Source organism: Mustela lutreola, chromosome 1, assembly GCF_030435805.1.
Source record: "Mustela lutreola isolate mMusLut2 chromosome 1, mMusLut2.pri, whole genome shotgun sequence".
NCBI classification, from domain to species: domain Eukaryota; kingdom Metazoa; phylum Chordata; class Mammalia; order Carnivora; family Mustelidae; genus Mustela; species Mustela lutreola.
The window spans coordinates 54,884,705-54,911,400 of NC_081290.1; the positions used below are offsets into that span (position 1 = coordinate 54,884,705).

General features: G+C 35.0%; 1 protein-coding gene across 10 annotated transcripts in view; it reads left to right on the forward strand.

Annotated features, from left to right (window-relative positions):
* The window catches only part of LCORL (ligand dependent nuclear receptor corepressor like), a 162,848-nt gene that overhangs the window by 23,328 nt on the left and 112,824 nt on the right, over nt 1-26,696 (forward strand). For all 10 annotated transcript variants that reach the window (XM_059164808.1, XM_059164798.1, XM_059164862.1 and 7 more), the window contains exon 2: nt 17,831-17,896. In XM_059164808.1, the coding sequence (XP_059020791.1) occupies nt 17,831-17,896 (66 nt within the window). The remainder of the gene's footprint in view (nt 1-17,830; nt 17,897-26,696) is intronic.

Below are 26,696 nucleotides of genomic sequence, written 5' to 3' on the forward strand. Positions count from 1 at the left end.
CTTAAATAAAACATGACAGATGAAATTGAAATTCTCATCTATCGTTTGCCTGTCCCATTCCTTTTCCCTCATCCTGGATGTTTGTATTTTTCTCTTGCTGCTTCTTTAAAGCATTCATAGTCTGCCTTCTATAAAAGATTTCAAAGTGAGAATCATATATACTTTATGTACTAAGGTATCTTTTGTAAAAGTTGCACATTGAATTTTTCTGTTCTGGATTATTTTAAATGCTCCACAAACCTTCTTATTTAAATTATTATAAATTTCTTCCTAGAGCACATTATTACACCATATTTTATGTTTTGATTTGTAAATAAATCTAGTTTCACCTATTAGTCTTGTTTAAAATCAGACATCGGTGCTATAAATTATGAATATTCTAGCATTTGAACTCTATAAAAATAATTTACAAACTTAGTAAAAGATAAGGGGAAATAACGTGGACACAGAATTGTCAGAATGTATTTCCTAGGTTTGTCCATATATACTAAAGTAAGGGTAAAGTCTATTTCAGATACCTGTGTGTTTTTCTAGTTTGTCAATAGTGTTTAGCTTTTGTTTATTGCTTTACATTTCACTAAAAATTCTGTACGGATTGACTCTGTACTTGGAATAAATGAATTTTATGAAATGTTTGATTACAATAAGTAAATCTTCAGCATATGAAGTGTTGATAATATTCCAAGTCTTACAGAAGAAAGATTACTGATTTGGGTAAGTTAGGTCATTTTTGCAAGTTCATTTAGCTGATACGATGGGAAATCTGGGACTCCAACCTGGATCTCGACTCCATATCCATTATCATCCTATATGTATGAGAGGGCAAAACAGACTCAGGTATAAAAGTCAGGGAATGCCAGTAGTTTCAATGAGAGGATGAGATCAGTTTCCCCAGCAATGACTAAAAAGCATTTAAATTCAGTGAAATAATTATTCTAGTATCAGATCAAATGTGTTTAAGCCTTGTACAGTGTAACCATTTATTTTGTACATGTGCTTATTGCTTGGTAATTCTTTATGACTAGTTTGACTTACACGTGTGTAAATGTAAATCAGAGAAAGAGGTGGATAATTAAGATAGTCTTTGGGTTTTTCTCTTTTAGCGTATATTCAGACGTAATTGACCCAGTTTTCCTAACCCTGAGTTTTGAACCAGCCCTGGCACTATTGACATTTTGGGCTGCACAATTCCTGTTCTGGAGTTTTGTCCTGTGCATTATAGGATATTTAGCATATTTATTGTAGGATATGTGATTTTAGTAGATACCAGTAGTTCCAATTATATGCTCATGTTTGGAGATTGGAGAAGACTTCAAGACCTTGTAATAGAGGCATGTTTATTAATAGAGGCACCACAATCCTTAAATTATAGTAGAAAATATACTTGACATATGCTTGTAGAAAGAACAGAACAGTTAGACACAGGTTAAGAAAGAGGCAGTGGTGGGGCGCCTGGGTGGCTCAGTTGGTTAAAGCTTCTGCCTTGGGCTCAGGTCATGCATGATCTCAGGGTCCTGGGATTGAGCCCCGCGTCAGTCTCTCTGCTCAGCAGGGAGCCTGCTTCCTCCTCTCTCTCTCTCTGCCTGCCTCTCTACCTACTTATGATCCGTCTGTCAAATAAATAAATAAATAATTTTTAAAAAGGCAGTGGTTACATTGAAACTAGTGTCTTAGGTTCTAAGAAATAGAAAAAACTAAGCAAGACATAAATATGAGTATTCTTAGAACAAGATAGGATATAAATAAATAAATGGCTGAATTTCAGAAAGAAACAATATGAAGAAAGGTATTGATTAAGAACAGGTATTTTTTTTAAAGATTTTATTTATTTATTTGACAGAGATCACAAGTAGGCAGAGGCAGGCAGAGAGAGAGAGAGGAAGGGAAGTAGGCTCCCTGCCGAGCAGAGAGCCCAACTCAGGGCTGGATCCCAGGACCCCAGGATCATGACCTAAGCCGAAGGCAGAGGTTTTAACCCACTGAGCCACCCAGGTGCCCCAAGAACAGGTAGTTTTTAACTTACAGTTGGGCTGTGTTCTAAAAGTTCTTTTGAAAATAAATATCTTTGGTCTCAGGGTTCAATTTTTTCCTCAAGCATTTATTCAACAAGTATTTAAGTGCCTTATGTGGGCCAGGTATTAGGGCTAAGCAAAACAAGCAAGATGACATGGTACAGTACTTCTTGGAGCTTTTAAAATTTCACGGCATTTACAAGTAAAAATATCAAAGATTTGTTTATGCGAATGTTTTCTGCTTTCTCTCCTTCTTCCAGTTTGAGTTGACGGCGAAATATTTGTCTTTTCTTATTTACCTATGTATCCCCAGCTTCTAGAACACCTGGTTCATTTGTAAATATTTGGTAAATGAATATTGATTACTTGGAAGGAGACATTTTAAAAATTATACATGATTAATTAGAATTGTGAAAAGTACTCCAAAGCGAATAATACAGGTATATAACACAAATCGTGAAACAATGCATCTAGTGTAGTCTAAAGCTAAATTAGATTAGACAGAACTTTAAATTGAGGCACTATTTTCCCCCAGCTTTACTGAGATATAATTGGCAAATAAAATTATTTATTTTAAAGTACACAGTGTGATAATTTGACAAACGTATACTTTGAGTAGTGATTACCATAATGGAGTTAACACATTGTTACCTCACATAGTTCCCTTTTTGTGTGTGTATATGATGAAAAAGCTTAAAATCTACTCTTAGCAAATTTCCAGTATACAACATGGTATTACTAACTATGCTCTTGATTAGATCCCCAGAGCTTAATCAGACCTTTTAACTGAAGGCTTGTTCTCCTTGACCAGATCATCTTTCCATCTCCCCCACCTCACCCCCTATCCCAGCCCCTGGTAACCACCATTGTACTCTGTTTCTAGGAGTTTGATCTTTTTTTGTTGGTGGTGTTCTTTTTTTGGTAAAGATTCCAAATAAAGGGGGGATGAAATCATACAGATTTGTCTTTCTCTGTTTGGCTAATTTTATTTAGTATGATGTCCTCTAGATTCATCCATGTTGTTGCAAATGGCAAAGTTTCTTTCTCATAGCTGAATGATATTGTTATCTATATATACCATATCTTCTTTATTTATTCATTCCTTGAGGGACACTTAGGTTGTTTCTATGTTTTAGCTATTGTAAATAATACTGCAGTGAAGTGGGGAGGGCAGATGCCTCTTCAGCCTAGGGATTTTGTTTCCTTCATTTATATACCCAGAAGTGAAATTGCTGGATCATATGATAATTCCATTTTTAATGTTTTGAGGAACCTTTATACTGTTTTCTATAGTGGCTGCACCAATTCACATTTCTAGCAATAATACACAAGGGTTCACTTTTCTCTGCTTCCTCACCAGCACTTATCTCTAATCTTTTTGATTATAGCAGTCCTAACAGGTGTGAGGTGATAGCTCATTGTGGTTTTGAGAGGCATATCCCTGATTAGTGATGTTGAGTACCTATTCATGTACCTATTGGCCATTCGTATGTCTTCTTTGGAAAAATGTTTATTCAGTTCCTCTGCCCATTTTTAATTGGATTGTTTCTTGCTGTTCAGTTTTGTGAGTTCTTTATATATTTTGGATGTTAACCCCTTATCATGTAAAACTAGACCACTTGGTTTGCAAATATTTTCTGTAGTTCACCTTTTCATTTTGTTTGTCATTTCTTTTGCTGTGCTTCTTTAAAAAGAAGCTTTTTAGTTTAAACTAATCCCACATGTTTACTTTTACTTTTATTGCCAGTGCTTTTGATATCATATAAAAAAAAAATCATTACCAAGGCTAATGTCAAGGAGTATTTCCCTGTGTTTTCTTCTAGGAGTTTTATAGTTCTAGTTAGTGATCCTTTTTTTTTTTTTTTTAAGATTTTACTTATTTATTCGACAGAGTTCACAAGTAGGCAGAGAGGCAGGTGGGGCTGGGGGGGGTGGGGGGGAGCAGGCTCCCTGCTGAGTAGAGAGCCCAGATGCGGAGGCTTGATCCCAGGACTCTGGGAACATGATCTGAGCAGAAGGCAGAGGCTTTAACCCACTGAGCCACCCAGGCACGCCCCCCCCCCTTTTTTTTTTTTTTTGAGATTGTATTTATTTATTTGACAGACAGACACAGTGAGAGAGGGAACACAAGCAGAGGGAGTGGGACAGGGAGAAGCAGTCTTTCCTCCAAGCGGGGAGCCTGATACGGAGGTCAGTCCCCGGACCCTGGGATCATGACCTGAGCTGAAGGCAGACGTTTCACTGACTGAGCCTCCCAGTTTTAGGTTTCTTTCTTTCTTTCCTTTTTTTTTTTTTTTTTTTTTTTTTTTTAAGATTTATTTATTTGAAAGAGAGAGAATGAAAGAGAGAGCATGAGAGGGGACAGGTCAGAGGGGAGAAAAACAGACTTCCTGCCAGGAAGGGAGCCCGATGTGGAACTCGATCCCAAGACACCAGGATCATGACCTGAGACCAAGGCAGTAGCTTAACCCACTGAGCCACCCAGGTGCCCTTAGTGATTTTTAATACCAAGACTTTTTAAGAATTAGTAGAAGTTATCCAGACATGTTTTGGTGATAAGATGGGGGCTTGGAATATATTGTAGGTTGACGAGCAACTGTGTGTGAATGCTGGAGGAGGAATATAATAGAGCATTTTTTAGGGCTTGAGAGTTGGCAAGGGGTGACTGGGAGAGGCCAGGGGTCTAGCCTGGTACCAGATGATAACATTGATTTTTCGTTTATGTGTACTGAAATACTGAACATTTGTAGTAAAAAACAGTAATAACATTACAGTATTAACAATTAAATAGAAAAAAGCTTTTAAGTGGTAATTTAAATGTTCTTTTATTTTGGTACTTGAAGAAAATCTGTTTTAATTAATTATAAAATGGGACTCCCATCTTCTATCTGTGTACTGATGACCTCTAAGTCTATGTTTTTGCCTCTGGATGTTTTCGTTTGATTTATGCTCACATATACAAAAGTGAACTCTTTTTCATATCTACCAGGTATGTAAAACAAAATCAAAACAAAACTACTTCATGGATTTTCTGTCTCAGTGAATGTTCACTCAATTTCTTAAGTCAGAAATTTTAATTTCACTCAGCCTCACCTTAAAATAATGAAGCTATGTTCCCATTTAATTATTATTTCCACTTAATTATATTATATCACTCAGAGCTATCTTCTTTCTCTTAAGTAAAACTTCTGCCTAAACCTAGGTTTTTGGTTTTTTTTCTCTGTTGTATTGCTGCAAGTTTTCTAGCCATCTGTCTTTATTCTTTTCCCATTTATGTGTATGCCACTTGCAGCCTTAGTGATCTTTTCTGAATGTAAAGCTAATCCTATCTCTTGACGACCTAAAAACCTAGCATGGCTCATTCTGACTTTCAAGGTAAAAATTAACTACATGGCAAAATGTGCTAAAGCCTTTCAGGGTCTGTGTTATGCTCATCTCTCCAGCCTTTTGTATTTTCCTTTTCTTCACATCACATTCTTTATTTTTGCGATTATTTTTCAATTTCTAGGCATAGCTGTTTAAATTTATATTAATTAAAACTAAATAAAAATTTTAAATCTGTTCCTCAACTCCTGTATTGGACAGCACAGATATAGAACATCTCTATCATTATATAACAGTTCTGTTGAATAGTGCTGTTCTTGAGTACATTCAGCTCTCTATTGCCCATGTCTTTATATATGCTAATCTTTTTTATATGTGTAATGTGCCCTTCCTTGTTTTACCAGATAATTCTTTTTCCATGAAGACGCTTGGGTGTCGTCCATTTCTGGAGAACTTAACCTGACATTGTCTTTTTCTATTTCCTCCAATGCTGAAGTCTGAATTCTTGCTTTTTGCCTGAATGCCTATTATATTTAAATCCATGAGTCTTTGTTTAGTAGCAAGATTGAGGAGATAGAATGTATTGAAATTTTGTGTAAACTATAGTATTACTCAATATAGCTTTATGTTGAGTGTTGTGCATGGATTTACCACCATGGAAGTAAAGATACACTTAAATGGATTTTTCATCTGACTACTGACTAAAGAAGCATTTCATTAAATAATTGTGACCTTAGGAAAAGACAGTTTGTATGCTATATAGGTCAGAGTTACTAGACTTGCTACATTTAATAAGATTTAAAACATAGCATAGAATCTAGCAACTCAAGAATCTGTCTAAAGTTTATTTACAGATAGAAAGCATTATAATCAGGTGTGTTTTCATTACAAAAATACAGTATTAGATTTGTAGCCCTTAAGTCAACTTTAATAATAGCATTATGATAAACAGAGTGGGGAATGAAGAAAGCATCAGTGTAGTACCTACCCTCAAATTTATAACATGGTTACTTATCATCAGCAAGTTTTATCTCTGTTCTATTTTAGTTACCCATTAATTCCTGTATCTCATCATCTCCTGGTATATTTCACTTCCATAATTTTAGGTTTTTTTTTTTTTTTTTAAGTAGTTTCTCTGAGTGTACTTTATTATGCTTTTGCTTCCAAATCATTATTCTACCCCATAGAGAAGGCTCTTTATTATTGAGGATCATGGGATTTTTGGTATGTCATGAACATGTGGGAAGATAAGTTACTTTTCCACATCACTGATGACTTTGACATCTAATTTTTAGTCTGCCATCTTTACTTTAAACCCTGACATCATTTGTGGTTGACTTTATTGTTCTTAAGGATAACGCATTAAACCGTCTAACCTCACAGTTCATTTAATTCTCAGTAATGACCTTCAACTTTCTCTGCTTTAAATCTCTTAAGCTTTTTAAAAATTTAGCAAGGTTTATTATATATAATTTATAGAGAACAATTTTATGAATTCTGAAACACAAGCAGTTGAATAACCAATTCTTCTACTATCAAGATACAGAACAATTCTGTCAACCCCAGAAGATCTTTTGTTTTAAAGATTTATTTATTTATTTTATAAAGAGAACACAAGCAGGAAGGGTAGACTTCTTAAGCAGTCTCTTAAGCAGGAAGGGTAGACTTCTTAAGCAGACTCTGCTCTCTGCTGAGTGAGGAGCCTGATATGGGGCTTGATCTAATGACCCTGACTATGCCACACACATGCCCCATTCCTGGAAGTTGTTTTGTGCTCCTTGGTAGTCATCTCCTTACCTGAACTCTGACACTGGAAACCACTGGTCTGCTTTTTGACCTTACAGTTTTGCTTTTTTTCTGGAGTGTTATATAAATGGAATCACATAGTACATACTTCTGAGTCTGGCTTCCTTCATTTAACAATATGCATTTGAGATATAGCCATATTGCTGCATGTATCAGTAGTTGTTCCTTTTGCTGAGTAGTAGTATTCCGTTGTACAATGGTTTATCCATTCAGCAGTTGAAGAACATTGTTGTTTTTTTTTTCAGGGTTAGGTAATTGTGAATGAAACCCCATGAACATTTGCATACAGGTTTTTGTGTAAATGTTGTTTTCATTTCTCTTGGGTAAATGTCTAGGAGTGGGATTTGTGGATCATGTGGTAATATATGTTTAACTTACTAGAAATTGTCAAACTATTTTCTAAAGTTGTGCCATTTTGCATTCCTAGCAGTAATTTAGGAGAAATCTAGTTGCTGCACATCTTATCAGCATGTGGTATTAGCAGATTCTTTGTAACCATTCTAATAGATATCTTTTATTGGCATTTTGATTTGTGTGTCGGTGATAAATGATGTTGGACAATTTTTCATGTGCTTATTTGCCATCTATATGTCTTCTTTGGTGATCCTGTTTGAGTCTTCTATCCATTTTTTAAAAATGAGTGTTTTCTTGTGTTTGAGAGTTCTTTAGTCTAGATACAAGTCTCTTATCAGTTACATGATTTGCAAAAATTTGATATATGCTATTAACGAATATCACTACTATTTTTAGATAGTTGATTATCTTTTAGTTATTGAAAATGGGAAAATTATCTTATATTTACCTTTATCTTAACAATTTTGGGGGAACCTTTTTTTTAAAATAGATCCACGGATCTGTATTCTTCTGCTTGAATAATTTCATTTAATATTTCTTGTATTGGGGGTCTTCTAATGATTAATTTTTTTTGAGGGGGCAGTCTAAAATGTCCTTATTTCACCTTCATTTTTGAAAGGTACTTTTATTGAGTATAGAATTCTGGGTTGGTAGTTTCTTTTAGTACTTAAAAATGTCACTCCATTGTCTTCTGGCTTGCACAGTTTTGGATGGGAAATATGCTATAATTCTTAACCTTTGTTCTTGTGTATGTAATATAGAGTATTACCAGTCCTGTTGAACATTAACTAGAGGCCTTAAGTGAAGCAATAGAATTAGGGGTAAAGAAAAGCACAGTGATTTGAAAGAGGAAATACATTTGTGGCTTTCCTCATGTATCTGTATGGAAAAATATAAGAGAGTCAGTAGATATATTATTAAAATGGGTAGAGGAGTTTAGCAAGTTTAGTGGATATACATTGGCCATATACATTGGGCACACCAAAAAGAATTTTTTTTTAAGTTGAATTTTTTTTTGTCCATGAAAACCATAAGGTAAGCAAGAATAATCTCAATAAATTATATGTTACACTTAAAAAAAAAAAACTGTCATGAAGAATACTTTTTAAAACCCTTGTGATGCTTAACACGTTGTGGTATTTGCTTATGAGTAGACAAACAGATTAATGGAGAGACTAAAAACAGATCCACAAAGAAAAGTTGATAAACTGGACTTAGTCAAAGTTACAAGCCTTTGTACTTAAAGACATCATCAAAAAAGTGAGAAGAGCCCACAGACTGGAGAAAATATTTGCAGATAAATTATGTGTCTGATAAGTGACCTATACCCATAAGAACTTTTTTTTTTTTAAGTTTTTATTTATTTGACAGAGAGAGATCACAAGTAGCCAGAGGCAAGCAGAGAGAGAGAGGAGGAAGCAGGCTCCCTGCCAAGCAGAGAGCCTGATGCAGGACTTGATCCCAGGACCCTGAGATCATGACCTGAACAAAAGAGAGGAGTAATCCACTGAGCCACCCAGGTGCCCCTAAGCTTGAGAATTTTTTTTTTATTAATTTATTTATTTTCAGCAAAACAGTATTCATTATTTTTTCACCACACCCAGTGCTCCATGCAATCCGTGCCCTCTATAATACCCACCACCAGGTACCCCAACCTCCTACCCCCCCATAAGAACTTTTATCACTCAGTGATGAAAAGACAAATAACCCAGTTACAATGTAAGCACAGGATTTGAGATTTAAAAAAAAAAAAAAATCTGAAGACTATACAAATTACCTGAAAATCTGGAGAATATACAAATTACCAGTAAGCACATAAAAAGATGTTCAACATTATTAGTCACTAGGAAAATGAGATATCACTTTATTCTTACTAGAGTAGCTATAATAAAAAAGACAAGTATTGGTAAGAATGTAGAGAAATCATGGGTGAGAGTATAAAATGGTCCAGCTACTTTGGAAGACAGTTTGGTAATTTCTTTCTTTTTTCTTTTTTCATTTTGGTAATTTCTTAAAATGTTAAACATAAAATTATCATATGATCTAGCAATTCCAATTCTATTTCTATGTACCAACCCAGAAATGAAAATGTATGTCTACACTTTGGACACAAATATTCATAGCAGTATTATAGACAGTGGCCAAAAAGTGGAAAAAACCCAAAGTTCTATCAACTGATAAATGGATATACAGTTGGAGTGATGTACTAATATATGCTACAACATGGATGAATCTGAAAGACCTTATGCTCAATGAAAGAAGCCAGACACAAAAAATTTGGACAGATTACATGACTTTATTTATATGAAGTACCCAGAAGAGGCAAATCTGTAGAGACAAAAAGTTGATTAATAGGTACTTAAGGCTGGAGTAGGAAAGAGGTATCTCTTAAATGGGTATAATATTTCTTTTGGAAGTGATGGAATGTTTTAAAATTCGATTATGATGATGATTATACAATGTCTATATTAAAATCACCAAATTGGGGACGCCTGGGTGGCTTCCCTTGGTTAAGTTGGTTAAGTGGCTACCTTCAGCTCAGGTCATGATCCCAGCATCCTGGGATTGAGTCCCACATCAGGCTCCTTGCTTGGCAGGGAGCCTGCTTATCCCTCTGCCTCTGCCTACCACTCTCTTTCCCTGTGCTCATGCTCTCTCTCTCTCTAACAAATAAATAAATAAAATCTTAAAAAAAAAATCACCAAATTATATATTTGTAATGAATAAATTTTATGATGGTAAATTATATCTCAAAAAAGCTATTAATTAAAAACATACAGATTTACGTTTTGGGACTTTAGGGACATGAAGGTAGCCTTACTATTTGAGGTAATATTTTTTTTTTTTTAAAGATTTTATTTATTTATTTGACAGAGAGAGAGATCACAGCAGGTAGAGAGGCAGGCAGAGAGAGAGAGAGAGGGAAGCAGGCTCCCTGCTGAGCAGAGAGCCCGATGCGGGACTCGATCCCAGGACCCTGAGATCATGACCTGAGCCGAAGGCAGAGGCTTAACCCACTGAGCCACCCAGGCGCCCTGAGGTAATATTTTTAAAAATTTATTTGTTCTTAAATTTTATTTAAAAAAAATTTTTTTTAGAGAGAAAGCCCAAGTAGAAGGAGGAGCAGAGGGAGAGGGAGAGAGAGAGAGAATCTTAAGCAGACTCCATGCTGAGCATGGAGCCTGATGTAGGGCTTGATCCTAGGACCCTGAGATCATGATCTGAGCTGAAATCAAGAGTGAGGCACTTAACTGACTGAGCCAGTTAGGTGCCTCTCATTTGAGGTAGTATAATGCTTAGCATACAGTTGGGTTCTATATTAGACTGTTGCTAAAAAATGAATTCTGATGGATTTAAGAACTATATATATAAAGCAAAACTATAGAATTTTATACACACACATATATATGTAAAATAATTATCTTTGTCAAAAAACTTTCTTACCCAAGAAAAAATTTATAAGTTATAAAACGAGATACAAAAAAAAAGTATTTGTGCTATATTAAAATAAAACAAACTTCTGTGTGAGAGAACAAAATGAAAAATCAAGCCATAGTTGGAGCATGGATGTGGTTCATGAAATTGGCAGTTGTCATTGTCAGTGCATCAAGAATGCATAAAACTGTGACTGAAGTTTGTTTTTTTTTTTAAGATTTTATTTATTTATTTATTTATTTATTTGTCAGAGAGAGAGAGAAGGAATAAAGCATGGAGAGTGTGAGAGGGAGAAGCAGGCTTCTGGCTGAGCAGGGAGCTCGATGTGGGGCTCAATCCCAGGACTCTGGGATCACGACCTGAGCAAAGGCAGACGCTTAATGACTGAGCCACCCAGGTGCCCCGTGACTGAATTTTTTTTAATATTCTTTTTTTTTTTTTTTTTTAATTTTCAGCATAACAGTAGTCATTATTTTTTCACCACACCCAGTGCTCCATGCAATCCATGCTCTCTATAATACCCACCATCTGGTACCCTAACCTCCCACCTCCCCCCCGCGCCACTTCAAACCCCTCAGATTGTTTTTCAGAGTCCATAGTCTCTCATGGTTTCACCTCCCCTTCCAATTTCCCCCAACTCCCTTCTCCTCTCTAACTCCGTATGCCCTCCATACTATTTGTTATGTTCCACAAATAAGTGAAACCATTTGATAATTGACTCTCTCTGCTTGACTTCTTTCACTCAACATGATATCTTCCAGTCCCATCCATGTTGCTACAAAAGTTGGGTATTCATCCTTTCTGATGGAGGCATAATACTCCATAGTGTATATGGACCACATATTCCTTATCCATTCGTCCATTGAAAGGCATCTTGGTTCTTTCCACAGTTTGGCGACCATGGCCATTGCTGCTATAAACATTGGGGTACAGATGGCTCTTCTTTTCACAACATCTGTATCTTTGGGGTAAATACCCAGGAGTGCAATGGCAGGGTCATAGGGAAGCTCTATTTTTAATTTCTTGAGGAATCTCCACACTGTTCTCCAAAGAGGCTGCACCAACTTGCATTCCCACCAACAGTGTAAGAGGGTTCCCCTTTCTCCACATCCCCTCCAACACATGTTGTTTGCTGTCTTGTTGATTTTGGCCATTCTAACTGGTGTAAGGTGATATCTCAATGTGGTTTTAATTTGAATCTCCCTGAGGGCTAGTGATGATGAACATTTTTTCATGTGCCTGATAGCCATTTGTATGTCTTCATTGGAGAAGTGTCTGTTCATATCTTCTGCCCATTTTTTGATATGATTGTCTGCTTTGTGTGTGTTGAGTTTGAGGAGTTCATTATAGATCCTGGATATCAACCTTTTGTCTGTACTGTCATTTGCAAATATCTTCTCCCATTCTGTGAGTTGCCTCTTTGTTTTTTTTTGACTGATTCCTTTGCTGTGCAGAAGCTTTTGATGACTGAATTTTTAAAAGGCAAACAGTCAGTTGAAAAGTGGCAAAAGGACAATGGGAATGGAGAACGTTTCAAAATAGCTAAACCTCAGTAATAACTAAGAAACTGCAAATTAAAATAAATGATTTTATTTTAATGTGTTTGACAACTATAAAGTCTGATAATACCAAGTTTTGGTTATTTGGGGGACAATAGGAACTCTTAAGCATTGCTGATAGAGTTGCAAAATGATTTAATCATATAATGCATTATCTGGTAAAGTTGAAAATGTGCATACCTTGGGACCATGTAATTCCACTTACGGATTTCTGTCAGGAAAAAACTAACACTTGGACAGGATGGCACATTTATCAAGATTTTTAATTCACTATTTTTCATAATAACAAAAATGTGAAAAGTCATATAGCTCTCAATAGAGAACTGGATAAACTGCATGTATTTATATAAATAAACTCTGTGTTATAGTCAGACTGAATGCATAGGAATTTTGGCCTTTTGGTAAGAATTGATCTCAGTTATATAGGTAAGTCTCTCTGCTGAAAGCAATGAAAAAAATGTTAGATTAAAAAAAAAAATAGAGCTGAAAAGACAGTTGGGAATCCCTAGGCTAATTTTAGAGGTAAGTAGAAAATAAGTGGCAAAGCTGCTTAAGCTTGAAGTCCCTTGTTAATATTGTTTATTTGTATTTTCCTGGCTAACTAGGCAAAGGATCAAAATTCAAGCCTTAGGGCCTGTCCAAGGTAGATATTCTTATAGGAGATCTTCCGCAAATTAAGCTAGACTTCAAAAGGCCATGCCTTCAGGGTAAAAGCACCCAGATCTAAAGTCATCCTTCCTCTCTGCAGTTCCAGAATGTTACCTGACGAGCAGAGCAGGAAAAGGAAGAAGTAAAAGGGGGAAAATGTCTGAGATTGAATTTGTCACAGGGTGGCCTTCTAGCAGATCTGTATCCTAACAATCAAGGAACCTCAGGCTGTAATACTGGATTGAAGTGTTGCTGTGGTCTGAATTTTTGTGTTGCCCCAAAATTTGTTTGTTGAAACCTTGATGCCCAGAGTAATGTTACTAGGAGGGTGGGTCCTTCTGGAGGTGATTAGATCATGAGGATGGAGCTTTTACAGGATGGGAATTAGTGGGTTAGTACCCTTTTAAAGGTGATCCCAGAGAACTAGCTCACCCTTTCTACTATGTGAGGACACAGAGAAGTTGGCATTCTGTAACCCAAGTGAGAGCTTCACCTGAATCAGACCATGCTGGCACTCTGATCTTGAATTTATAGCCTCCAGAACTGTGAAAAATAAATGTTTGTTGTTTCTAAGATACCCAGTTTCTGTTTTTTTGTTATAACCACCTGAATGGACTAAGAAATGTATATATATATAGTTTCCTACTGTTAAAACAAATTAACTCAGATTTAGTGGCTTAAGATAACACTAACTTACTATTATCTTACAATTCTTAGGGTCAGAAGTCTGAAGTGGGCCTCGGAGGACTAAAATCAAGTTGTTGGCAGTGCTGTGTTCCTTTATGAAAGCTTTGGGGCAGAGTTTATTTTGTGTCTTCCAGCTTTTAAAAATTGCCAGCACTCTATGGCTTATGGCTTCTTTCTGTCTTCACAGCAAGCAATGACCTGTTGAGTCTTTCTAATGATGCCATCTCATTCTGACTCTTTTTGTCTCTGTCTTCCCATTTTAAAGATTTTTGTGATTATAGTGGGTCCATTAGTATGATCTTATTATAAGATCAACTAATTAGCAACCTTAATCCCATTTATAACTTTAATGCCCTCTTGCCATGTAACATAATTTATTCATGGATAGTGGGTATTGGAACATGAATGTATCTGGGAGGCCATTCATTCTGCCTACCACAAGATGGTTTCTAACTGATGGTGCCTTTCGCTGCCTTCTGGAAGCAAACAGTAAGCATCTTTGGAGGAGGGTACATCTATCTTAGGCCTTGGAATTTTTAATCTTTTGAAAGCAGAAGCCAGTAAGTACTGAATTAATAAGTGCACAAAGAAACAGGTAAGAGGAGCAAGAACGATGAGACAGCAGAACACACTCATGCACAATAAGTTATTGGGATGATCAGATGCTGATTTTTAAAATTGTCATGCTTCCCATATTTAAAACAGACCTAAATATTTGTAAGGAATGGGGAGCTATAAAAAAAGATGTTAAATATTTGAAAAAGAACATAATTGAACTTATATAAATAAAATTATTAAACTAACAAGTCAGCAGATAAGCTTCCTGAAATAAGAGGGTTTGGATTTATCCTCTGGTGAAGACAGCTCAGAAACCGGAGTGTATATTTAAAAGAAATTTGTTTCAGCATTGGAAAACAGGTAGCAGAAGACTGTGGTCCCAGAGAAAAACTAAATCAATGATGGAGGCTCTATGATCACTCCACCATTTTGCTTGGAGGTCATTTCCAGACTGTAGCACAGGCAAGATGATTCCAAAAAGAGCCCAGTGGTCTACAGACTTGAGAAGACAAAGATCAGCATTCAGAGTATTTTAAGTGGCTAGAATTTGTGGGGGCATAGTACCAGAAAAGCGGGAGCTATGTAGAAAAAGAGCTCAAGAAACCAACACATGTTACCCTTGAATATTTGGAAACCAGTTAATGCATATGTAGGACGGACATCCACAGAGCTGATAAATAACACTTTAAGGAAAGAATGATTACCAGTGAACCGTCTCTGAACAATTGCTAGAACTGACGTAGGGCTGGGAGTCATTCAGGTTCCCACCAACCAGAGTAAGAACAATAATGGAATATAAGAGTAACTCAGTGGAGATCCACAAAAGCTAAACATAGTAGTGGGAAGACTTTTGTGCTTTTATTCTAGAAACCTTTTTTAAAAAGTATTTTAATGTTTTGAATAAACAAAGTATGATACTTGTTAAGAGAAAAAAAAATCCAGTGCTCACAATGTAAAATTCATAATGTCTGGCATCCACATAAAATTACCAAAGATGCAAAAACAGGAAATGTATCTCAACATCAGGAGAAATTAATGGATAAGAAAACATAAATATGAAACAGAAGATTAAGGAATCAAAAGAAGCATTTTTTTAAAGATTTTATTTATTTATTTGACAGAGATCACAAGTAGGCAGAGAGGCAGGCAGAGACAGAGAGAGAGGAGGAAGCAAGCTCCCTGCTGAGCAGAAAGCCCAATGCGGGACTCTATCCCAGGACCCTGGGATCATGACCCAAGCCGAAGGCAAAATAACCCACTGAGCCACACAGGCGCCCCAGAAGCCTTCTTTTTAAATTAAAAAAAAAAAAAATGAGGAACTTTGAATGAACTTTACTGAGAAAAAAAGAGAAAGCATAAATAACCAAAGTAAGGAATGAAAAGCAAAAGGGACATGACTGCTGATGTTGTTGATATTAGATAAATAAAAGCATACAGTGAAACATTTTATGCAAATAAATTGAGAAATGCAGTTGAAATGGATGGCTAACATGAGAAATAGAATATCTGAGTAGACCTATGACAGTTAAATAAATTTGATTGGTAATAAGCCTGTTCAGAAAGAGTTTATTTCCAGGTGGCATCCCTGGCATATTCTACCAGATAGTCAAGCAAGACATCCTACATTTTTTCATTTTTCCCAGGTGGCAAAAGAAAAGAACTTTACCATTCATCAGAACTTGATAAGTACAAAAGAAATTTACAGACCAGTTTCTTTGGTGGCCATAGATCAGTAGCACCAATACTATATACTGTGAATAAATCTTAACACGATATGTGTAAGACCTTGGTCTTATCTAGGGAAGAGCTGAGAAGCCCAGTAGAACAAAGTAAGTCCTTGTTTATCATCTTTTAAGACTTAAATGTAGGAAATGTGCAGCCTTTAACTTCAGTAAGCTTATATGTGGGGGGCGGGGGGGGAAGGACGTGATATTTTGTCCAGTATAACACAGAATAACATCTTAAAATAGTTGTTTACAATATTTTTGGAGCACATTGATAAATAGAATATCTTAGTAATAGAGATTTGGGGCTCTTTGAGTCTAAATCGTTACCTAATATGAAAGTCTTATATAGCCTTCTTGAAAGCTCTGTCTGATGATGATTTATTCACTTTTCTGCCTGAAATTTCCATTCATAGGAGCTAGTACTGAATCATTTCACAAAGCTTTTATTAACTACATATTTTTATTAAGTACCATGATAACTACATTATTTTATTAAATCTAAGACATCATTAATTTTAAGTTGCATCATTTCTTCACATTCTAAATGAAAAAGTGTTGCTACTCTTTAATTATAGCACATCATTGATTTTTAAATGCATCTTGCTTTCAAAGATATTAAAATGTTTTTTTAAAGCATTTTTGTATTTATGAAACATTTCTATAGAAGTATTTCCATTTTTCTATGATTTAGAAACACCACTGAAAAAAATCTGCTTTACCTTTCATTTTTCATACCTATCATTCTACCTTTTGTTTTTCTTCTCTAATTTAAGCACTCTTAAATGCATTACTTTTTTGGTTTCCTTTTTTGCCATGCTGGTCATTTTTCTTGAAATGCCTTTTACTTTATCAGTAAGCTGCTTAAAATTGAATAAGATACAGCCTTCACAGAAAATTATAAAATACTGAAGTCAGTATATCCAGAAGGTAGAATACTCTTGCAAATTCATGATACTTGTTAACTTGACAAGATTGTTGGTATTTTTTCCCAAATATAAGTATGTAGGTTTAAATTTTTTATATCATACTTTGCACAGCCAGGATTTTCTCCCCATTGATATTCATTTACTCATTCTTATAACTGAGGTTAAAAATGCTGCTTTCTGGGGTGCCTGGGTGGCTCAGACCTTAAGCATCTGCCTTTGGCTCAGGTCATGATCCCAGGGTCTTGGTATCAAGTCCTGTAATGAAGCCCCGCATCGGGGCTCCCTGCTCAGCCGGAAGCCTGCTTCTCCCTCTCCCACTCTCCCTGATTGTGTTCCCTCTCTCTCTGTCAAATAAATAAATCTATAAATAAAAAATAAAATTTTTTAAAAAGATGCTACTTTCTTTCATGTTAATGTTTTTTGTTACAGGTATAAACTGGAATGTAATAGATGTCTTTTTTCATTCTCCTCTACAAAACTATTACTAAAAAAAATCTGCCTGTAGTATTTCAACTTGGAATACTTCTAAATAACAAAGATTTTTACTTGTTTTAGTAGAGAATGTTTACGTTTGAATATTTTAAATTCTTCACAATCATGTAGTTTCTGATAGTCATTGTGTGATTGTTTATTGTTTTGTGTGTTGCCTAGTTCAGCTTAATTCACCTAAAGGAAAAATGACACCTCATAGTTAAATTTGTAATTTTCTAATTCATTTGGGTTTATGGTTTTTGATTATTGTAAAATTTAACTTTTCCAGTAGGTTATATACTTTTCTCTCTTTTACAACACAGGTTTTGAGAGTATTTTAGAAGGGCTTTATGGACCACGGCTACGAAGAGACCTCAGTTTATTTGAAGGTAATGCTTTTTAAGTTTTATTTTAAAATTGTAACTTTTTGTCCCATTTAACAAATGAAAAGTAGTTGTTCTGTGCTAACTTTACATTAAACATAAATTTGTGGTCTTGTTTAATTAGTATTTTTAAATAAATAAATAAGTGATCCAAATATTGTTTTTGTTATTACATAACATTATCATAATCTTTTGAAAAATTCATTATACTGATCAAAATGGAAAGTGAAGCTTGGTTTTGGCTTAGTGATGAAATTTAATTTTTATTATAACGTACCCTTGCTTATTCTTAAAGAGGATTTAAAAGCATTCAATTAAGTAAATATTTTCTCTTGCTCATGAGACAGGCAGCCTGGAAATCAGATTGCTCCTCTGAGAAATCCCACTGTGTATGTTCAGAGTTTTATATTTACGTATAATACTGTTTGTTATTAGCCACTTCTTTCAAATGCTGTAGCATAAAGCCTAGTGGAAGATTTTGATTTGTGATATAATTGCTGCGATACCATAGTTTATAGTTGTTTTATTGCTTGCTTGGAAAGTAGAGCAGTAGGAGAACGCTTTTGTAGACCTTTGAGATTTTATAATACAGTTTATTCATAAAATGAGTAACACTAGTGTAGATTTTCTGCTTCGATTTTGATTGAATTATTTCTGCATCTTGTATATGATCTGTTTTATGTCCTAACTCTTTTGCCGTCTACTATGGTATCTCTCATTCTACTGAGACTCCAGACATCTTTAAAGGTCCTTCTCTCTCTGCTGTTTAAGCCTTTTGCGGTGAGGGAATGATGGTGGAGTAGTCAAAACTTTTCTGCCCATTCTTTATTAGTGTTAAGCTGGGTAATTAAATTAGGAATCATAGATCTGAAGGTATCTATGAAAGATCTTTTGTCTCAACCACCTGTCTTCTCCGAGATGAATTCATATCCATTTAAAACATGACTTTAAGAGTAGAGACTCCGAAATGTGCTTGTACTAATGTTCTGTTATTCTTCCAGCTAAAATCATTTTTTATTTCTCTTAACTTCAGTCATTTCTCATCTTAATCATAATTCAACACTGGATTAAGTATTTTACCTGATTTTTTTAGCAATGCTAATACTAGTTTCACCTATTTTTCTGAGCTTACAAATGAACGAAGGAAAAATCTAAAAAACCAAGAATTTAACCAAAGCCTGACATTTCCTCAGCCTTCCTTTCTTAACCTGCTGTCCTCATTCATATCAGAAGTCAGCATTATACTTAATTGCCTTCTGACAACCCAAATTACATCTTGTGATTCAGTCTGTTGCTTCCCCCACTTTCACTTGTTTATCTATATAGTCTATGTATGCGCATATATTTATGATCCTTCAGAAATTGTTTATTATACAAAGGGCAGAATGTTCTAAAGGAAATAAATGCTTTGTATTTTGATTTTAGACTAGTATTTCTTTAGTATACAAGTTGGACATGTTTATTTTAGGAAATTAAAAAAAACAGATAAGACAGAAAGAAAAAATTACCCCTACTTCCATGGTCTATAGATAACTTTTAAACATTTTTATATGAATGTAAAATATGTTTTTATGTGTTTATTCTTTAATTATAGCACTATTTACTATATGCACAGTATGTATAATTTCTGTGATAATTATTCAGATAATAATTATGTATAATTTTTGTACCTATTGTGCTCACTGGATGTATAACGTCTAGACCATCTTTTTTTTTTTAATATAATTTTTTATTTTTTATAAACATATATTTTTATCCCCAGGGGTACAGGTCTGTGAATCACCAGGTTTACACACTTCACAGCACTCACCAAAACACATACCCTCCCCAATGTCCATAATACCACCCCCTTCTCCCAAACCCCCTCCCCCCAACAACCCTCAGTTTGTTTTGTGAGATTAAGAGTCACTTATGGTTTGTCTCCCTCCCAATCTTTTGTAATGGCTGCACAATATTTCATTGTAGATTTATAATTAATTTACTTATTTAATACCCATTGCTGCTATCTCAGTTTATTTAAATTCAGATAGATCTTGTACTTTATGTTCATTTTAGTGCTTTTTTTGGTGGGCGTATTTAACACAATTAGCTAAGCTTTGGAACTTACATATAGACACATATTTGTTGCTTTTTTTTCTTCCTCCAGGTTTCTTAGGTAAATTCTTCTACTTTTCTTTCCCTTTTTTGAATTAAAAAAAATCTAATTAAATTGTAGCCTTGAGAATGATGATATTAATTATTGCAATACATCTGTTTCTGTTCAAGAATGAAGACAGCCATATATTTTGAGGGAAATTCAATTAGTACTATCAAAAATGTAGAGCCTCTTGAAAAGGCATGTAGAAACTATACATTATAGATATCTCCAGCTTCTATCTTATCCTCTTATAAATAAGTGATAAATAAGTGTGGTTTCTTTGTTGTCATTGTTAAAAATGGTTTAATATTTAGATGCGGGGACTACAGGTATAGGTATTTCTCACCTTGCAAATCTGTATATAGGAATCAAATAGATCAGTGTATGTTTTTAGTTAAATCGTTGGAAATCCAAACTTTTGTTAACTCACTTTCCAAAACTGAGAAACCAAATATATTGGCTAGCAAAGGATTCTTATATATTATATATTACTTTAAATTATTTTTTGTTATACAATTAAATGCATAGTATTTTAACTTTATAATACATTGATTTAGATAGAATTGCATATCTGCTGCTGTTTCTGTGGAAAATATACTCTGAATTTCATACTACTACCCTAAATCAACTGTGACAGAGCATATTTTTAACTTTAAGACTTTTGTATTGTATATATGATGGTTTTAAGAGGTTTGTATTTAAATTCTTTTTTTTTTTTTTAAGATATTTATTTATTTATTTATTTGACAGAGAGAGAGAGAGAGATCACAAGTAGGCAGAGAGGCAGGCGGAGAGAGAGAGGAGGAAGCAGGCTCCCTGCTGAGCAGAGAGCCCAATGTGGGGCTCGATACCAGGACTCTGGGATCATGATCTGAGCCGAACGCAGAGGCTTTAACCCACTGAGCCACCCATGCGCCCCTGTATTTTAATTCTTGAATTTTATTCGGAACCACCACCAGATTAAATGGTTTGAAGGAAACTTTTAAGTGGTGCTAATTTTTATTTTGTTGGAAACGAAACATAAGCCTTAGTTTTCTATCTTCTTTGGTATGTTTTGTGACTTTTTCTCCTTCTGGGGAAAATATTTTGGCAAAGACAAGGGGGACTCTACAAAGAAGGTTTGAATGTCATAAACTTCAACTTTTATGTATGCCCAGAAAAGTTCCTTATATTCTGTGCTTCTCTTCCTTATCCATCTCTCCAAAACTTGTTTTTCCTGTGCCACAGAACTTTTAAGCAAAAGTTCCCTCTTTTTTTCTGCTTTAGTCAGTCCTTTCTCATGTCTTATTTGTGAACTGGTTTCTTTCACCTGTGGGAACATCTAATTTACATGCCGTGATTATGGATATTTACAAAAATTTGTAGAGTGTGGTTGACCTGTGTAAACTGATGGAGCCAAAGGGAGATTATGTCAGAGGTCTACAAGCTATAGCATATTGGCCAAATCCAGCTTATTAATTATTTTTGAATGGCCTATGGGCTAAGAATAATTTTTACATTTTTAAATAGTTGAAAAAAATCAAAAGATTAATATTTCATGACATACGAGAATTATGTGACGTTCAAACATAATTGTTCAGTTAATAAGTTTATATTGAGAACACGTCTCATTTGTCGAAATGTCAGTGACTGCTTTTGTACTATAAAAGTAATGTTGAATGGTGTGGCAGGTGGTCTGGCCTACGAAATCTGAAATACTTACTATTTGGCTGTTAATAGAAAAGGTTTGCTAACCCTTGAGTGTACCACTGACTGAAATTTAATATATTTGACTTAATATCTTTTTCAACTGTAAACACTATAAGGATAGAGACAACAAAACTACCTTTTAATGAGATTTATTAGGTAAAACATTAAAAAATTTTATATGAGGGGCACCTGGGTGGTTCAGTGGGTTAAAGTCTCTGCCTTCGGCTCTGGTCATGATCTCAGGGTCCTGGGATCGAGCCCCGCATCGGGTTCTCTGCTCAGCGGGGAGCCTGTTTCCTTCTCTCTCTCTCTCTCTCTCTCTCTCTCTTTGCCTGCCTCTCTGCCTGCTTGTGATCTCTGTCTGTCAAATGAGTAAATAAAAATATTTTTTAAAAAATTAAAAAAATTTTATATGAGTATAGTTGTTTTCATTGGTTTCAGGGTTTGCAGCATAGCGATTCAGCTTCTCTACATGCTATGCTGTCCTCACCAAAAATAGAGCTGTCATCTATCACCTTCAAGGCTATTACAGCGTCATTAACTATATCCCTATGCTGTGCCTTTATTCCTGTGACTTATTCATTCCATAACTGGAAGCCCTCCCCTTAGACAGTTTTGCCCATCCTCCCACCCACCCTCTATTCCCTCTGGCAACCATCAGTTTATTCTGTGTTTTTATAGGTCCAGTTCAGTTTTCAGTTTACTCATTTGAATTAGATTCCACATGAGTGAAATCATGTGGTATTTGTCTTCCTCATTCTCACTTATTTCAGTTATATAATATTATCTGGATCCATCCATGCTCTTGCAAATGTCACAGTCTCATCCTTTTTTAAGGCTATGTAATATTCCTGTGGGGGGGGTCTTGCATCTTCCTTCTGTATTCATCTATTGATGGACACTGGATTGCTTCCTATATCTTGGTTATTGTAAATAATGCAGCAAACATAGGGGTGCATATGTCTTTTTGAATTAGTGTTTTTGTTTTCTTTGGGTAAATACCCAGTGGTGCAATTATTGGATTATATGGTATTTCAAATTTAATTTTTTGAGGAACTGCCATACTGTTTTCCACACTCTACCAATTTGTCTTCTCACTAACGTCATACAAGGGTTTCTTTTTCTCCACATCCTCTCCAACTCTTGTTATTTCTTGCCCCCCCTTTTTTTTTTCAAATTTTTATTTAAATGCTCGTTAGTTAACTTACAGTGTAATATTAGTTTCAGGTATAGAATTTTGTGACTTACCACTTGCATACAGCAACCAGTGCTCATCCTAAGTGCCCTCCTTAATACCCATCTCTTATTTGCCCTTTAGATTTTAGCCATTCTGACAGATATAAGGTGATATCTGATTGTGGTTTTGATTTACATTTCCCTGATGATGAGTAATGTTGCAAATCTTTTCATGTGCCTGTTGGCCATCTGTATATCTTCTTTGGAAAAATGTCTCTTTCAGTCCTCTGCTCATTTTTTAGTTTTTTGTTTTGTTTTGTTTTTTGTGTTTTTGTTTTTTTTGATATTGAGTTGAGTAAGTTCTTTATATATTTTGGATGTTAACCTCTTAACCTTGTATTGGACATATTATTTGCAAATATCTTTTCCCATTCAGTAGGTTGCCTTTCTGCTTTGTTAGTGGTTTCCTTTGCTCTCCAGAAGCTTTTTATTTTGATGTAGTCCCAATAGTTTATTTTTGCTTTTGTTTCTTTGTCCTAGGAAATATATCTAGAAAAATATTGCTACCACTAATGTCAGAGTAATTGCTGTCTCTGTTCTCTTTTAGGATTTTTATGGTTTCAGATCTCACATTTAGGTCTTTAAGCCATTTTGGGTTTTTTGTGTGTATAATCTGAGAAAGTGGTCCAGTTTCATCTTTTACGTGTAGCTGTCCAGTTTTCCCAGCATTTATAGAAAAGACTATGTTTCCCTATTGTGTTTTCTTGCCTCTTTTGTTAGATGAAATATTTTGAATGCTTATTTTGTGTCAGGAACTGTAATGAGCAGTGGGGAAAAAAATGAGTAAGTGGGATCTCTTCTAGGAATTCATTGCCTAGTATTAAGTCAGTAGTTTTCCAATATGGATTATTTATTTTCAAACCAGAGAATCTAATACTGCTCTATTTTATAGTTACATAAATTATATTAGCTCTTATCCTTATGCACACAAAAACTTATCTGAGTGTATTCATCATGTATTTATAATACCAAGCTTAGAGAAATAGACTAAATATCCAAAAATAGGATATTGATTAAATAAGTTATGATACATCTGTTTGATGGTCCATACTTATTTATTAAAAATGATTTAGAAGTATATTTGAGCATAGGAAATATTTGTGACAAGTATGTGTATAATATCCTAATTTTTAAAGGAAATACCATTCTTTAAAGCAGTTTAAGTTTACAGGAAAAACCAAGTAGAAAGTACAAAGATTTCCGATATACCCTACCCCCTCCAAGGTTTCTCTGTATTAATATCTTTCATTAGTGTTGTACATTTGTTAGAATTATTGACCCAATATTGATATCTTGTATTACTTAAATACTCCATAGTTTACATTAGCCAAGTCTGTGTGTGTTGTAATGTGTATTTTGGCAAATTCATAGTCACGTATTTACATTACAGTATCCTACACAATAGTTTCATTGCCCTAAAAATTACCTGTAGTCCACCTTTTAAGTTATTTCCCCTGTCCCCAACCTATGTCAAACACTGCTCTTTTTACTGTCTCTCCTTTTTTCTTCTTCATGTCATATAGTTGAAATCATACAGTAATTCGTTTTTTGTTTTTTTGAGATTTTTTTTATTTATTTGACAGACAGAGATCACAAGTAGGCAGGGAGAGAGAGGAGGAAGCAGGCTCTTGAGCAGAGAGCGTGATGTGAGGCTTGATCCCAGGACCCGAGCCGAAGGCAGAGGCTTTAACCCAGTGAGCCACCCAGGCACCCCCAGTATTTCGTTTTTTCAGACTCATTATTTCCCTGAATAATATCCATGTAAGGTGCTTCTATGTCTTTTCATGGCATCTTAGGTAATTTCTTTTTATTAACTGAGTAATACTACATTGGGTGCATGTAGCATAGATTGCTTATCCATTGATGTACTTGGAAGACATCTGGGTTGCTTCCAAGTTTGGGTAACTACTAATAAAGCTGCTATAAACATTTGTGTGCAAGGTTTTGTATAGACATAACTTTTCAACTCATTTGCCTAAATACCTAGGAGCACCCTTACTAGACAGTGTAGAAAGATTATGTTAAGCTTTGAAGAAACTGTAAGACTATCTTCAATGGCCGTACCATTTTGTGTTCTCACCAGCAATGAAACGAAGTTCCTTTTGCTCTGCATTTACACCAGCATATGATGTTGTCCATGTTTCAGACTTAAACTGTTCTAGTAGGTGTGTAGTGGTAGCTCATCTTAATTTTCAGTTCTCTAATGGAATATAGTATTGAGCATCTTGTCATAACCTTATTTGCTATCTACATATCTTCTTGGGTGAGGCGTTCAGACCATTTTTGGTACTTGGTAATGATGACAGATAATAAAAATGATAGAATGAGGAAATACTTCTGCTTTTATTTTCTGAAACAGATTGTAGAGAAATCATCTGGGTTGGTGCTTTCTGTTTTGGAAAGTTGTTAATTTTTTATTTAAATTTTTTTAAGATTTTACTCATGTGTTAGATAGAGGGAGAGAGAGAGAGCACACAAGTAGGGGGAGGTAAAGGCAGAGGAAGAAGCAGGCTCACCACTGAGCAAGGAGCCCAATTCAGGACTCAATCCCAGAACCCTGGGAACAAGACCTTAGCTGAAGGCAGATGCTTAACCAGCTGAGCCACCCAGGAGTCCCTGATTTAATTTCTTGTAGATCTAGTCCTATTGAGATGATCTGTTATTTCTTATTTGAGATTTGGTAGAGAATGTCTTTCAAGGAATTTGTCCATTTCATCTGGTGTTACCAAATTTGTGGGCAACTCATATGCATAATATTTTATTATCTTTTTATTATTCATAAAATCAACAGTGATGACCCCATCTTTAATTTCTGATATTTTCGCTTTTTTTACTTGGTTAGTCTGCATAAGGTTTATCAATTTTATTGATATTTTCAAAGAATCCGCTAATGCTGATTTTTAAAAAGGCATAGAATATAAACTAGAAGGATATATTGCAAAATGTTAATCATTATGTCTGGATAACGGGATTACAAATAGCTTTTTCTTTTCTCTTTTGTAGTTTTCAGTGCAGTTAAGAGGTAGTTTTATAATGAAAAATTATTTTTTAGTAACATTGCCCACTGTTCAGTATCTTTCCTCAAAATCAACATAGTTACAACCACTTTTTCATGACCTTCATGAGAAATCTAGTTCAGTATTTTCTTTTTTCACTTTTCATTGGGCTTTGTCTTTAGGAACTTTAAATTTATTTCTTATGGTGAAAGGGTACAAAAGAGAATAAAAAATGTTCAAAGGAAGTACAATTATCTGAAAGAAAATGAAAGTAACGCCTATTGAACTTGTTAGGTGTTCTGTGTATGTTCTTACTTAATTTTGACTAAACTCTTAAGATGCAGTCATTATCCTCATTTTAAAAGATGAGGAAATGAAGCCCAGAGAAAGTAACTTGCAAAGGCCACATCTAGTATTTGGAAGATATCTCAGTACCAAGGCTCTCTAATTTCAAAGTCTGTTATCTTTCCAGGACAGATTAGGTAAAAAGATTGGAACCAGACTTTGACCACGAATATATATCCATGGTGAAAAGGTTGATCTTTTGTTAGTCATTTACTATTAGTTTTCTCTTTTTTTTTTAAGATTTTATTTATTCATTTGACAGCACAAGCAACAGGAGTGACTGGCAGAGGGAGAGGGAGAAGCAGGCTCCCACTGACCAGGGAACATGTAATGCAGGGCTCCATCTCAGGACCCTGAGATTGTGACCTGAGCTGAAGGCAGATGGTTAATTGACTGAGCCACC